The sequence below is a fragment of the Priapulus caudatus genome, unplaced genomic scaffold (assembly GCF_000485595.1).
Source record: "Priapulus caudatus unplaced genomic scaffold, Priapulus_caudatus-5.0.1 Scaffold478, whole genome shotgun sequence".
Classification (NCBI taxonomy): Eukaryota; Metazoa; Priapulida; class Priapulimorpha; order Priapulimorphida; family Priapulidae; genus Priapulus; species Priapulus caudatus.
In genome coordinates, this window is record NW_014577539.1 from 1 (window position 1) to 16,686 (window position 16,686).

A 16,686-nucleotide genomic window follows, 5' to 3' on the forward strand; every position below is an offset into this window, starting at 1 on the left:
TATATACCCTCACCCTAACCCCTACCCTAACCCTAACCCCTACCCTAACCACACACACACCACGTACACGCGTGCGTGCACATACACGCGTGCGTGCACGTACACGCATGCGTGCGCGTACACGCATGCGTGCGCATACACGCATGCGTGCGCATACACGCATGCGTGCGCATACACGCATGCGTGCGCATACACGCGTGCGTGCGCATACACGCGTGCGTGCGCATACACGCGTGCGTGCGCATACACGCGTGCGTGCACGTACACGCGTGCGTGCACATACACGCGTGCGTGCACATACACGCGTACCCGCACATACACACGTGCGCGCACGTACACTCGTATGCTCGCACATACACATGCACGCATGCGGTCATGTGCATCTGTGCACGGCAGATACACTCACGTGCACCTATTGTACGCAGGCCGCAGGTACACGCCCGCGTGTATGTACACGCATGCGCGCGACGCGTGCACCATAAGTGGTCGCTCGGCTGCACGATCTTGGACAAAACCAATTGCTCTCGTGGCAACACCTGGCCATCCTGACTCTGTGGACTGCTGCACGAGGTCTTCTTGGCGCCTGGCTGGGCGCCGGACCTCGGCTTTATGCCACAGAGAGTCAGTGTTAAGCTTCCTATGCCTGACCCGCAGTAGTTGTTATTACAATATCTGTTTGAATTCTGGTCTGTACGGAGGCGGCGGTAATCGGATGCCTATCGTCGTCATCGTAGTTTTTTTTATTGTTGTCTGTTGTTGTTTGTTTGTTCTGCCTGTTTCTTTGTGGCGGGCGCAACGCGGAGCAGGAGAACAGGGAGAAGAGAGGATGTTGGGGATGCGGAATGAGGATCAGTGCAGCTGGGATTTAGGAGCGGTGGCGGAGCAAGATCGTTATGCGTTGGGATTTACGTTGCCATAACTCCTTCCACGGAGTACGTGTTTTTATCGTCTAGAAGTTTGTTACGCGGTGTGTATGCGCGTCCTTTAAATGTTACATGCATTGTCTATACAATGCTATCACGTCAGTTGTTATACAATGTTATCACGATTCTTATACAGTGTTACCACAATTCTTACACATGGCACCACGCTTGTATACAAATGTACGTTCGATACACATCAGACATGAATGTTTGCATGAACTCTTGCGCGTTGAATTGTTAACTTTCGTTGACTCTTGCAGTCCTTGTAGTATTACTGCTAACTTAGCTGTGAGAGGGGAGAGAGAGAGAGACGAGCAGGAGGAGCGAGAGGAGAGAGAGAGAGAGAGCAGATGAGAGCGAGAGAGAGCGAGACGGAGAGGCGAGAGGAGATGCGAGAGAGAGAGAGAGCAGCGGTGGTTGGGGGGGGGGCGGACGACGGGATCATATCGTAGTAGGCGGATGCCGCCACGTTACCGTACTTGCCTGAGTCCAGTTGAGTGCTGACCATGCGTCTGTACCTTATACTAGTGGCTCACCATGAACACCCTGCCATCTCTGCACCTCGCACCGTGATCTCCTATCAACGCTTCTATGACTGTGTGCAGCGCGTTTACACTGACGACTGCGAGTTGGCGCGACGTCGATCGAGCGGTCAGCGTCGACGCACGAGCTGTTACGCGCGGGGCGGTGGATATAGCGCGTTAGGGTATATATTATATTATTATATATATATATATAGGGTTTAGGGTTTATATATATTATATTAGTATATAGGGTTAGGTTAATATATATATATACTATATTATAGGAGTATACAGGTTATATAGGCTATAGGTACGTAAGGTATATTATAATATATATATTATATATTACCCTACACGCACGCGTCTACGTGGTTATGTGTGTGCGTTAGGGTAGGGGTTAGCGGTCATAGGGTTAGGGGTTACGGTTAGGGTAGGGTTAGGGTGAGGGTATATATATATATACCCTTACCCTATTATATATATAATATACCCTAACCCTTAGGTTAGGTTAATATATATATATAGGAGTTAGGGTATATATATATATATAGGGTTAGGGTATATATCTAATAGGGGTATATGGGATATATATATATATACCCTCACCCTAACCCCTACTACCTAACCCTAACCCCTACCCTAACCACGCACACGTAACTAGTAGGGTTAGTATATTATATATATATATAGGGTTAGGATATATAATATAATATTTATATATATATATAATATATATATATAGTATATAGGGTTATGGTTATACATATATATATATTAGGGTTAGGGTATATATATATTATATATATATAGGGTTAGGTTATATATATATATATAGGGTGATAGGTATGAGGTATATATATATATAGGGTCAAGGGTATTATATATAATATATATATATATACCCTAACCTATATATATATATATATATATATATATATATTATACCCTAACCTAATATATATATATATATATATAATATATATATATACCTACACGCACGCGTGTAGTGGTATGTGGTGTGGTTAGGGTTAGGGTTATTATATATATATATATAGGTTAGGTTAATATATATATATATATGGGTTAGCGTATATATATATATATAGGTGTAGGGTATATATATTATATATATATAATTATACCTAACCCTATATATATTATATATATATAATATATATAATATACCAAACCCTATATATATATATATATATATATATATATATATATATATATATATATATATATATATACCCTACACGCACGCGTGTACGTGGTATGTGTGTGGTTAGGGTAGGGGTTAGGGTTAGGGTAGGGGTTAGGGTGAGGGTATATATATATATACCCTAACCCTATATATATATATATATACCCTAACCCTAATATATATATATATATATATATATAGGGTTAGGGTATATATATATATATAGGGTTAGGGTATATATATATTTATAGGGTTAGGGTATATATATATATAGGGTTAGGGTATATATATATATATACCCTCACCCTAACTCCTACCCTAACCCCTACCCTAACCACGTACACGCGTGCGTGCAGGTACACGGCGTCGGCAGTGCAGGGTACACGCGTGCGTGCACGTACACGCGTGCGCTGACAGGTTACACGCCGTGCGTGGACGTACACGCATGCGTGCCGCGATACACGCGTGGTGCACGTACACCATGCGCCATAACAGCATGCGTGCGCATACACGCGATGCGTGCGCATACACGCGTGCGTGCGCATACACGGCGTGCGTGCAGTACAGCATGCGTGCACGTAACGCGTGCGTGCACATACACGTACGTATACATACACATACACGTACGTGGTAGGGGTTATGGTTAGGGTAGGAGAATATATATATATACCTAACCCATATATATATATATACCACCTATATATATATATATTCTATTGGGTTATGGTATATATATATATAGGGGAATGTGATATATAGTATATATACCCTCACCCTAACCCTACCCTAACCCTAACCCCTACCCTAACACACACACAACCACGTACACGCCTGTCGTGCACGTACACGCATGCGTGCTGCGCCTACCGCATGCGTGCGCATACACGCATGCGTGCGCATACACGCGTGCGTGCACGTACACGCATGCGTGCGCGTACACGCATGCGCGCACGTACACGCGTGCGTGCACATACACGCGTACCCGCACATACACACGTGCGCGCACGTACACAGCCGTATGTTCGCCACATAACATGCACGCATGCGGTCATGTGCATCTGTGCACGGCAGATACACTCACGTGCCCATTGTACGCAGCGCCGCAGGTACACGCCGCGTGTATGTAGACGCATGCCGCGTGCACATAAGGACTCGGCTGCACGATCTTGGACAAACCCAATGCTCTCGTAGCAACACCGGCATCCTGACTCTGTGACTGTGCACGAGTCTTTGCGCCTGTGCGTGCGGAACCTCGGCTTTTATGCCACAGAGAGTCGTGTTAGCTTCCTTGCCTGACCCGCAGAGTTGTTATTACAATCATCTGTGAGTTCTGTCTGTACGGAGGGGCGGGATGTGCCTATCGTCGTCATCGTAGTTGTTATTGTTGTTGTTGTTGTTTGTTTGTTCTGCTGGTTTCTTGTTGGCGGCGGCGAACGGAGAGGCAGAACAGGGAGAGGAAGGATGTTGGGGATGCGGATGCGGATCAGCGAGTGCGGATTTAGAGGACGGGTGCGGAGCAATGATTATGGTTGGATTTACTGTGCATAACTCCTTCTCGAGTCGGTGTTTTCCTCTCTAGAAGTTTGTGCACGCGGTGTGTACTGCGCTTTATACAATGTTACCATGATTGTTATACAATGTTATCACGTCATTGTTATACAATGTTATTCACGATTCTATATACAGTGTTACACCAATTCTTAACCATGGGCACACGATTGTTATACAATGTACGTTATACAATCAGACATGCACTGGCGTAGCTAGAGGGGGCAAGGGGGCCATGGCCCCCCCTGTTGATTAGCAAACAAAACAAAACAAAAAAAATTTCCTTGCCTCTCAGCGCGTCTTCACAGGACTGGCCACAATTCCTGTTACTTCTGCATCTGCTGAACGAACATTCTCTAAAATGAAGCTGATTCAGACTCTAAACTTCGTTCTACAATGACCCAGCCACGATTCTCTGCTCTCATTCTCCTTTTCGTTGAGACGAGTTATCGTGAATGACATTAATGGTCAACGAAATCCTCAAAATGTTCTGTGCAAAAATCGACGAGAAGCGATTGGACTTTGGATTTTGCAGATTTCTGCAGCAGACAAAAACATGACTAAAGAAAGGAGATAATTTCTTCTTTGCTCAGATTTGTGTTGTTGCAAGTTGGCTTTGATTGAATTTTATGGTTCTGAACTCTTATTGACAGAAGAAAGAAAATGGAATGCTTTGTGAATAACTTGATATATTCGAACTTATAAGACGGCAATTTTGGCATCCACCCTCGGTTTTTATTTCAAATCCGAAATTTCAACATTATTTTTAGTAACTGTTCTTAATGTCAGAAGAGCAAAAACAATTCTTTTCATGGTAAATTTGCCTTTTATTTTAATAAGCGGCTTATTATTGGCAGTACCTTTAGTTTTATTTGAAATCAAATTTCAATATGGTTTTTTAGTTCTTCATCAGAGGAAAGCAAAACACATTTTTTATAACGAACAAAATGTTAAATGTGATCTTTAACGCTATATGTATTCTAAACGATGATAAATCTTTTGTAATTTAAATAAATTGCATGATTATTCAGTGCAGTTCCAAACATCTACCTGTTTTTCCCGTAGATCTTTATTTCGATTTCATTCAATATTGCCTCTACATTTTTCAAAAATAATTTAACTTTTAAATTTTATATGAGGAACTTGAAACAGTTTTATGACGGGTAAATGCAACATTGCATGGCTACTGCTAACAACACAAATCAAATAATTCCAATATTCCGTCAGTGCTTGAATGAGGACATAGCGCGTAGCTAAGGGGGGGGGGCACAAGGAGGCCATGGACCACCTCTTGATCGGAGAGTACAAAAATTAAGAGAGAAGGGCCCTGAATGGGATTGGTCTATACCACTATTACCTACATCCTAAATAATAAAATGAAATGCGCAAAATGCCATTTTGATGCACATATTTCAAAATTACCCTACTGTGGGAGGCGGAACACCCCTCCCCCGTTGAGAAATTGCTTCATCGCTGTCTTGGTCCTTAAATCTTTTCTTCCCTCCCTGAAACACTGGTTCGTAAACACATTTTCACTGTTCTAGTCAAGGGTCCACCAATGGTCGTGTGTAACCTCAGAGCCTTCCGCGCACAGCCAGGGGCCATCATCGCCACGTTGATCGGCATCGGAGTGGAAAAAATAAAAAGCGAGCGGAGTGGGGTTATAAGGGATTAGCATATGCCACTTCTCATATAAGTTACCCCTAATACTGAATTTTAGTGTGCAGAAAATGCCATTTTCATGCACGAGTTTTCAAAAATCTCCCTACGTGGGAGGGGGGATACCCTCCCACACCCCTACCCCTCGGTCGCTTCGCTCCTCGCCTTGGCCCCCCTGATTTCCAATTGCTGGCTACGCCACTGTATAAACTGTTATTATATATATACACTGGGCCAGCGAGTGGGTGTCGGTGGTTGGTATAATCAGAGCATATAAATCACCGCGTATAGTCACAGCATATAAATCATACACGGCGATTTATATGCTCTGGTATAATTATAGGAGAGTACGGTACTATATATCAATCACCGACATATTATGCGTGATTGACACGATATTAAGAGCTAATAGCACATATCTAATTGTAAAACGTATAAATGTGTAAATTTATAATGAATTATTAGTTATTGTTGTTATATATTAGAGGGCACTACATATAGCAATCCCCGACACATGTGTGGGCGTACGTGTCGGTAGTTGTTATAAACAAGGAAAGTAATTAGGCCTATATATTATAACAAACACCCGAATTTTTAAGTTTCTGCTTGAACAGATGGTTCACAGATGAATAATAATTAACATCATAAAACTATCTTCCATTTCCGCCATAGGAAAAATCTGTGCTGGACCTATAGATGAGCAATTCTAATAACTACCATGTCCAATTCATCAACGTATTATTTTAACAATAATAAGCATTGGTTGTGAATCAAAATCATTTTTTTAGCAAACATCGTGGTTTTCCCGTCAGAGAATGCGATTTGTGTGAAGCGTACGTACGTTTATAACTGTGTACCTGCGGTAAAATAGCCAGGTAAAGTAAGCCGGTTTTTTTGCACTGCATGAATACCTCGGCGAGCGGCTGACTCGCTCCGCCCATACAATTAGAGTGGCCGAGGTTCAGATATTTTGCGCTCATCCTCACAAATAAGCGCAAACAGTCTGGAAAACGCACGGCGGTCTGTCTGGCAGGTGCCTGAGCACACACATGTAAGTGTTTATGCGTTAGGTGTTTGCTTATGTTCTAAATTCTGCTAATAAATCTATTTTCATTACAATGTTGCCTTTTGGTGCGTGTGGTTGTGTTATTTTTATCGTTAGATGGCTAATTAACCTATCAATTCAGATGGTGGCATTTTGTAGGTCGATTATATATTAGTAGTGCCGTTTCCATTCTTCTATATGATGAAATTTTCTTATATAGTATATATTTTTTTATAACTTGAGAAGAAACCATATTTAAAAGGAATAAAACGGTAATGCACTTTTTTTGTCTGCATGAATTAGGTTGAAGCACCCGCTAATGCATGCTCTAGGCATGCAAAATAATACAGTTATACGTCCGGATATACACGATACGTGCGCGCACAACAACTTCACACACGAATCTATTGACTGGTGCAGTGTTTTCACATCAACTACACACACCTTGTTGTACAGTGTTTATTTTTTTGTGGGGCACACATCACATGTTGGTGCTTCTCTATTATTCCAGGGGGTTGTGCAATCGCATTTTAGCAATGCGGTGGCGTGCTGATGGTTATTGGGCCGTGGTGGGTAGGTGGCTCGTGAATGGCGTGATGGGTTCTCTATTCTTATGTCAATTTCGTGTGTCGAAAAATGGTGTTCGTGGTGCTCAGTGTGTGTGGTGTGTGTGTGTGTGTGTGTGTGTGGTGGCACATCGTTGTTGTGTGTGTGTGTGTGGGTGTGTGTTTGTGTGTTGTGTGTGTTTGTGTGTGTGTGTGTGTGTTGTGTGTGTGTGGTGTAGTGTGTGTCGTGTGTTGTGTGTGTTGTGTTGTGTGTTGTGTGTGTGTAATCGGTGGTGTATGTGAGATTCACACCAGCTAGCGCAGTGGCGACTCACGTCAGTCACGCACACGCGCAGCGACGTGGCGGGTCGACGCTGTGTGTGGGTGGCGCACGCGACACGCAGCACGCTTACACACACACGCTTGCACTGTGTGTGGCAGGTGCTGCTAGGCAGGCTACGAGTCACGCCCACGCATCTCCGCCTCCTCAGGGCGCGAGTGGCACTTGACGTCACACGCACCACGCACAGCACACGCAGACACGGACACACGCAGCACACACACACCAGCACACATGACAGCACACAGCGCACACAGCACACGCAGCTCACATCCGACACACACAACAACACACACCACATCATAGGCACGCACAGCACGACGGCACGCACACGCACAACGCACACAACACACACACAACACACACACACACACACACACGCGCGGCGCGCGCAGGAGCGCGCGCGCGCTTGTGTAATAATATTTAGTTATATAAACAGGTCACTGTATAGCATTACCTACAGATAAGTTGATTGTTTATACTAAATATAATTTGATGTTTAACAACAGTTTTTAGGGAAAGGTCATCCTCCACTGCGCTTCGCATGATGTACGTTGATATCCGCACGATTTATTAATTGTTTAACAATGTTGAGAGGACGAGTACGGTATGCGCGATAATGATATGGCGAAAAATAACGCTGTGTCGAATACGCTTATTACCTGCCGCGCCAACCGGCACGCTCATGTAATCGGTCTCGGTTTCGTGTTCGTGTGTGTGTGTGTGTGTTGTCGTGTGTGTGGTGTGTGTGTGGTGCTGTGCTGTGTAGTGTGTGTAGCGCCTGGATCGTGATAGTCAGACAGCAGCTCGCCTTAGGGCGTTTCAGTTTTTCGTCTATTCACTCTGTCTAGGGCGTCAGTCAGCAGCAGCTCGCCTTAGGCGTTCAGTCAGCAGCAGGTTCTTCTAGCAGCGTTAGTTCATGCTTGTTTATTATGTTTTCACATATTCTATGTTACACTTTTTGTCGCGTAGGTATGCATACTCATCTTCGTGTGAGTGGCTGCCCTCTGTCTAGTTCTCACAAGTAATAGAGATCATCACACTGACCATGCAGCTAGCTGAGGCTGCAGCTGACGGGCGTCTACACACTCAGCGCCTTTGATTTCACGCGGCAGCTCATGGTTTTCAAGTTTAATCAAAATTGGCTGCGCGGCGCCTTTCGCTAGTAAGGTATATGGCCAGGGTCGGACTCGGCGATAGAGAGCAATGGTTTAAAAAAAAAAAAATCTGCTGCGGCCTGCAGGCGATATTATTATAGTGGGGCGGATGCAATTCACTTTCGCTTAGCCTAAGTGCCTGACTGGGGCTTTTCGCGCATATATTTATTTCCCGGCCTGATGATTTTTCCAAGTCCGGCCTGCAAAATGGTATAGGTGAAAACGAGAGTGGGGAGAGCGCGTAAGCTAGCAAAAGGCGAGAAAACGGAGAGGATAGAGAGAGCGGCGCGAGAGAAGGAGTGAGTGAGTGTCAGAGCGACGAGCGAGTGCGTGAGTGAGTTGAGTCGAGTGAGTGAGTGAGTGAGTGTAGTGAGTGAGTGAAGTGAGTGAGTGAGTGAGGTGAGTGAATGAGTGAGTGAGTGAGGAGTGAGAGAAAAGAAAATAGAGAGAGAGATAGTGAGTAAGAAAGAGAGAGACGAGAGACAGAGAGAGAGAGAGAGAGAGAAAGAAATGAGAGAGGATAGATAGTGAGAGAAAGAAAGAGAGGAGAGAGAGAGAGAGAGAAGAAGAGAGACGCGCGAGAGAGAGAGATGAGAGATAGATGAGAGAGAGAGAGAGAGAGAGAGAGAGAGAGAGAGAGAGAGAGAGAGAGAAGAGAGAGAGGGGAGAGAGAGAGAGAAAGAAATAGAGAGAGATAGATGTGTGTGAGAGAGAGAGAGAGGAGAAGAAATAGAGAGAGTAGATTTTAGTGAGAGTAAGTAGAGAGAGGAGAGAGAGAGAGAGAAGAGAGAGAGTATGAGAGAGGAGAGAAAGAGATAGAAAGAGATAATAGCGAGAGTAAGAGAGAGTAGAGAGAAGAGAGAGAGAGAGAGAAGAGAGAGAGAGAAAGAGATAGAAAGAGATAGATAGCGAGAGAAGAGAGAGAGAGAGAGAGAGAGAGAGGAGAGATGAGAGAGAGGGAGGAGAGAGAGAGAAGAGAGAGAGAGAGAGAGAGAGAGAGAATAGAGAGAGAGAGAGAGAGAGAGAGAGAGACGAGAGAGATAGCGAGAGAGAGAAGAGAGAGAGAGAGAGAGAGAGACATGAAACTACTAGAGAGATAGATAGTGAGCAGCGAAGAGAGACAGAGAGAGAGAAGAGAGAGAAGAAGAGAGAGAGAGAGAGAGAGAGAAATAGAGAGAGATTAGATAGCTGAGAGAAAGAGAGAGAGAGAGAGAGAGAGAATAGAGAGAGAGAGAATACGAGAGAGAGAAGAGATAGAGAGGAGATAGCGAGAGAGAGAGAGAGGAGCGGGAAAGAGAGAGAGAGAGAGAGAGGAGGAGAGAGAGAGAGAGAGAGAAGAGAGATCGTTGTTGAGCCGACATATGAATCTACATGGAAAGTTAGGTTTTTAAAACACGGATTTAACAATAGGAAGAGCAAAAAGGACAGAGATTTCTGTCTAGCTTGTTAATCACATCTACGTATCCGTTTTATTGTTGGCAGGGCGGATACGCTCAGCGGCGACCATCAGGTTAAACGTTTGCAGGATGGCGCTTTTCATTATCTGCAGGGGCGGGATGCTAGGGGGGGGGGGTCGGAGGGTCTGGAAATTTAATTTCAGCAAATTGCCGCCTAAAAAATTAATGGCTCAGATGCTCTGCACGAATGCACGCAATCTTACAAAAAAAATTATTGTCGGACCCGCCGCCTCGCTACGTAATCTGGACGGCAGCCTCAAGGGCAGCTTTTTTAAAACCACCAGAAAAACTTAAGCCCAGCGAAAACGCTCACATTGGCCCTTCTAATTTCAATTCCACGCGACACACCCCCCCCCTTTCAAAAATCCTGGATCCGCCCCTGATCTGAGTGTCAAAAGAAAGCTTGCTTTCACTGATTTAACAATCAGACAGAATGAACATGACAGTCGATAACAATGAGATATAGAGTAATTTTGAACCATGATTTACATGATCATTCATGGCTATAATAAAAGCGAGAGAATTAGTCGAGTTCTATAAAAGTACGCTCTATTTCGTAGTCGCAAAAATATTATCACAGACGTCATCGCCAGGTTTGCACCAACTCAGCAAACACACATATGACCCTGAAAGAGAAGGATTAATTCACAATAGCAAACAAGGGGTGTCAGCAGCAAACGCAAGCATCGCCTACAGGCGGCGAGTAAAGATACATATTCTCGACGCTAAATATATATCCTATAGCTGTATCTACAATGACTGCGTGCATATTCATTAGCATTCCAATGTGTGGCAATCCGACATAATTCATGTGAAGTTAATGTTTGATATCATCGGACGTATCAAGAGGAAAGTTGTTATTTCCACGTTAATGGAGTTACCGCAGCATCTAGGGACGCTGCACACCTGCCAGGTGTTTCCCGTACAGTGTGCGTAAAGATAGTGAGTCAAGGCGGTATGCACTAAGTCTTATTGGTTCGACGCTCATGGATGGTGATATATGTAATGTTAAGTATTTAATTTGTACGTGTTATTTTTACAGGAAAGAATACATCGTTAGATATGTCATATATGGCTATGTAACGCTGAAATTCATGAAGCAGTTTTATGATTAGATTACCAAACGCGTAAAACTGGTAGGAATTCCTTTTCATATTTTGCACGTGCGCGCACATGCCTTACACTCATCACTAACGCATATCGGTAAATAAACGTTCACACCGTCATGCAGTGTGTGATTAAAATCAATTTAAAAAATATTTTTTATCTGCGCTTAACGTTCATCCAGCCGATGCATTTGCCGTAATTTTCCCCAGGGAACATGTATGCAGACGTAAATCCTTGATTCTGAATATGCTTAATAGATGTACCGACTTATGTCTCAGCAATCTACAAAAGAGGATGGCATCTACTTTCAGAGGTTGAACGAGAAACTGTGTTGTTGGAAACGAAAAGTAAACATCGTCGGGTCGTGCTCTACCTTGTAATTACTATTCCGCCCGGGTTCTTGTAATTCACCAAAATTTGCATTTCCTAGGACTACGCTGTATAGACTACGTTGAGCACACATTCGAAGTGCACATCACACAAGGATTCAACCGTGTCGTTATTAGTCATTACTATCAAGTGAGAAATGCAGAGCTAATGCTAATATGACAACAAAACATCCTGAACCGCAGTACAAGGATGTCGTGGTCATTGGTAAGTGATGTGGGTATTATAGTTTGATATTGCCAGGAGTGTATAATGATAAATATTTGTTTATTTGTCATTATTCACCCTTGCTATTACGTGATATAATTTGTGGTGAAACACACTGTCAGCAGTCTAATATAATAGTAGACATTTAATTAATTATGAAATTAATTGTTTAACAATCGTTATCAATTAATTAATCTACTGCACGATTGTTATTTGATAGCTGAATTAACTTATATGCGATTATGATACATCCATAAAAAAAATAAGAACATTAATTTTTACAGCATGTGTTATAGGAAAATGTGGTTATTTCAGGGAATGGCCCGTCAGGAATTACTTTGTCCTATTTTCTTGCCGGTAATTGGCCGTACTACAACGGAGGCCCAAGTCCTGACTCATTTTTGCACACGAAATTGGAAGCGAATATGCACTTATCTGTCATCGAGCAGGTATTTCTCTAAAACTGTGCGTCGTAGCATTTCATAATAAACTGCAACATGGGTTTTATGACGGCGTGATACAACACAATGTCTGTAATCTAATCGTTATGACGTAGCCTGTTTCCTTAGTATTGTTATTATGCCGCCATAGTATCATTATCAAATACATTTATAATATCTTTTATACTACTTTTATAGTACTTTTATAGTTATAGTAATTTTATAGTATTTTATATTATCAGAGTTTTTATAGTGTCTGATAACTCTTCGTACATTGTTCGATTCCATGATTTAACTTGCATTGCGATTCACATACAATTAGATTTAAAAGTGAAAGTTTTGGCAATCCGTTTACAGGACTTGGAGTATTTGTCCGAGAGCTTGGATCTGATACGGTCAAATAATCCAGTGTCTGTGCTCTTTGACACGCTCATCCACCCGGAGGCAGACCTTGGGATCGACCGGCGAGCACACATCGATTTCGTTCATGCTCGTGGCCATGAGATCCAGCACGTGGTGTTGGGAACGGGCCAACCTGGCGGTGCGTGGCAGGTAATTCAGCGGAAAATTGTAGCGGGCACTTATGCGTCACTATACACGACAAAAATCCGAAGTATGCGATCTTTAATCCGCCGCACTGGTCACAATCGGCAAGGACGCTGTGCACAATACAGCCGTCCACTTATATCCATATTGATACCACTGAGGTGGTTGAGGCCAGCAAAAAAAACTCTGACGTGGCAAAATCTCTGCGAAATTGAAATAGGGTCTTAAAAGGGTCTCCTCCCAGATTTTACGCGAGCGAAGAAAACGCACGTTGTGAGAAAGTTAATGCATCCGCGTAAGCGATATCAGATAGCTTACAGAGGCTCGCTACTACATATTTCGTTAAATATGCGAGAGAGAAGGGTAAAGAAAAGAAACCATATATAAATAAATAAATAATATATATAGATTGTAAACAGGCATAGTTTACATAAGTTTCAACTCCAATAAATAAGAATTCAAACCCATATTTAAAATTACATTGCCAGCAGATTATTCTCGTAATAACTAGCTTGGGCAGGAAAAACAGGTTTAATGGAGCTGTGTGAAACACGAGTGGGATACGTCTTACATTAAAGTGCGTAAGAAATGTTAACACTTAAAGGGATAGTAGACTCCAGGATTTTACTGCATACAATTAACTGTACTTACTGTATAACAAATCGTCTATACCCACACGTATTTGTTAACAGACACCTAATTTAATTGTTATAATTAATTACACATCAACGCTACGAAATTTGAACGGCGCCATGATACTCGCGACCATGCTGCCACCCCGAAAAAGTTGCGTATTTGACCATCTATTTTGCACGTTACAGACCGAGGGCTAATCACAAAAGTGCAATTATATTTATACCTAAATGCTATTTAACCAAACGATATTCATTTTAGGGCAAATTTATCCATATTATAACTGAAACTATATGTCGTTTATAAGATATTACAATCCTTTTGCTTTTAAATTAATCAATAAGAAACACCCTCGGTCTGTAGCCCTTGGCTGAAAAGTGGTTTCACGCAAATCATCAGATTGCGCGCTTTGAGTGGCGCCACCGTCGTTGTAATCAAACTGTAGTCGTTAGTTTTAAAACGTTTTTTAATAATATTTCTAATGGTGATTAAACCATGAAACTTTTTATGTAGCGTAATTTTAACCTAAATTAACTGAAAATAACCCTAGAACCTAAAGTAAACGATGACACAAAAACACAAGAGAAGACAGTGCCACGAAAGATTTATTACAAGAAAATCCTGTAACAATAGGTTAACACGATAGTACAGAAGGTGCCAAGACAAGCTAGTGCGAGTGATTATTTTTACAACGGATGTGAAGAAATTTCACGTTAAGAAATATAAGAATTAATCTTCGAGAAGAGATAGATACAAGAGTAGAAAGTAGCAAAGTAAATCAAGACAGAGTAAGCAAAGACCTAAGCCAACCGCTTAAGAAGAACTTACGTACAGAAGGCACCCGAACACGCAGGCACAGGACTAAACTCTAGACGTTTCGCGTTCCTTTATATAAGCGCTTAATTTAGCTATTCGAATCCACTCATACACGGAAATCACTCTTTGTTAGCCAATCGGCTGGCCGAGAAAGAACCTAGCAGATACTACCCGTTTTTAGAACAGAACTCTAAATAAGGTTATGCCGGTAATTAATATGTCTACGCGGTAGCACAGATAGTGTGAATCCGCTGCAGGCCGCAGGGTGTTTCACACATCTCGATCAGCGTGTCCAATTTTAGCCAGGGAATGGTAGCACCGCAACCCATCTCTAAGGAAGACAGAGCGACCTCGAGGCTCCGCTCAGCGGCACGAATCGTGTGAAGAAGTCGTGTACGCTCTATTCTTGCTACCACATGCATAAACAATAACAACATTAGCTGTTGTGTTTCATGCACAAAGACCCCGGTCGTGGAAGACTCGTGTTTCACACAGCTCTATTAAACCTGTTTTTGCTGCCCAATCTAGTTATTACAAATCCTATTTAAAATTACATTGCCAGCAGATTATTCTCGTAATAACTAGCTTGGGCAGGAAAAACAGGTTTAATGGAGCTGTGTGAAACACGAGTGGGATACGTCTTACATTAAAGTGCGTAAGAAATGTTAACACTTAAAGGGATAGTAGACTCCAGGATTTTACTGCATACAATTAACTGTACTTACTGTATAACAAATCGTCTATACCCACACGTATTTGTTACCAGATACCTAATTTAATTGTTATAATTAATTACACATCAACGCTACGAAATTTGAACGAAATTTGAAACGAAATTTGAACGGCGCCATGACACCCGCGACCGTGCTGCCACCCCGAAAAAGTTTATATTGCCACCCCGTACTTGACAATTTATTTTGCACGTTACAGACCGAGGGCTAATCACAAAAGTGCAATTATATTTATACCTAAATGCTATTTAACCGAACGATATTCATTTTAGGGCAAATTTATCCATATTATAACTGAAACTATATGTCGTTTATAAGATATTACAATCTTTTTGCTTTTAAATTAATAAATAAGAAACACCCTCGGTCTGTAGCCCTTGGCTGAAAAGTGGTTTTGCGCAACTCATCAGATTGTGCGCTTTGAGTGGCGCCACCGTCGTTGTAATCAAACTGTAGACGTTAGTTTTAAAACATTTTTTAATAATATTTCTAATGGTGATTGAACCATGAAAGTTTTTATGTAGCGTAATTTTAACCTAAATTAACTGAAAATAACCCTAAAACCTAAAGTAAACGATAACACAAAAACACAAGAGAAGACAGTGCCACGAAAGATAGATTTATTACAAGAAAATCCTGTAACAATATGTTAGCACGATAGTACAGAAGGTGCCAAGACAAGCTAGTGCGAGTGAATACTCTTACAACAGATGTGAAGAAATTTTACGTTAAGAAATATAAGAATTAATCTTCGAGAAGAGATAGATACAAGATTAGAAAGTAGCAAAGTAAATCAAGATAGAGTAATTAGCAAAGCCCTAAGCCAACCGCTTAAGAAGAACTTACGTACAGAAGGCTTCAACGCACGATGCACGAATTAACACGCATGCACAGAACTAAACTCTAGACGTTTCGCGTTCCTTTATATAAGCGCTTAATTTAGCTATTCGAATCCACTCATACACGGAAATCACTAGCAGATACTACCCGTTTTTAGAACAGAACTCTAAATAAACAGCTTGGTTATGTCGGTAATTAATATGTCTACGCAGTAGCGCAGATAGTGTGAATCCGCTGCCGGCCGCACGGCGTTTCACACATCTCGATCGGCGTGTCCAATTTTAGCCAGGGAATGGTAGCACCGGAACCCATCTCTAAGGAAGACAGAGCGACCTCGAGGCTCCGCTCAGCGGCACGAATCGTGTGAAGAAGTCGTGTACGCTCTATTCTTGCTAGCACATGCATAAACAATAACAACATTAGCTGTTGTGTTTCATGCACAAAGACCCCGGTCGTGGAAGACTCGTGTTTCACACAGCTCCATTAAACCTGTTTTCGCTGCCCAATCTAGTTATTACAAGAATAACCTGCTGGCAATGTAATTTTAAATAGGAGTTTAAATTCTTAAAACTTATGT

The 16,686-nt window shown here is 42.3% G+C and overlaps 1 protein-coding gene across 1 annotated transcript in view; it reads left to right on the plus strand.

Moving 5' to 3' along the window:
• Positions 1-12,054: 12,054 nt before the first annotated feature.
• LOC106810842 (oxidative stress-induced growth inhibitor 2-like) overlaps positions 12,055-16,686 on the plus strand; it is a 6,926-nt gene continuing 2,294 nt past the window's right edge. Inside the window, exons 1-3 of the mRNA XM_014814309.1 lie at positions 12,055-12,103; positions 12,419-12,552; positions 12,901-13,095. Coding sequence (XP_014669795.1) covers positions 12,055-12,103; positions 12,419-12,552; positions 12,901-13,095 — 378 coding nt within the window. The remainder of the gene's footprint in view (positions 12,104-12,418; positions 12,553-12,900; positions 13,096-16,686) is intronic.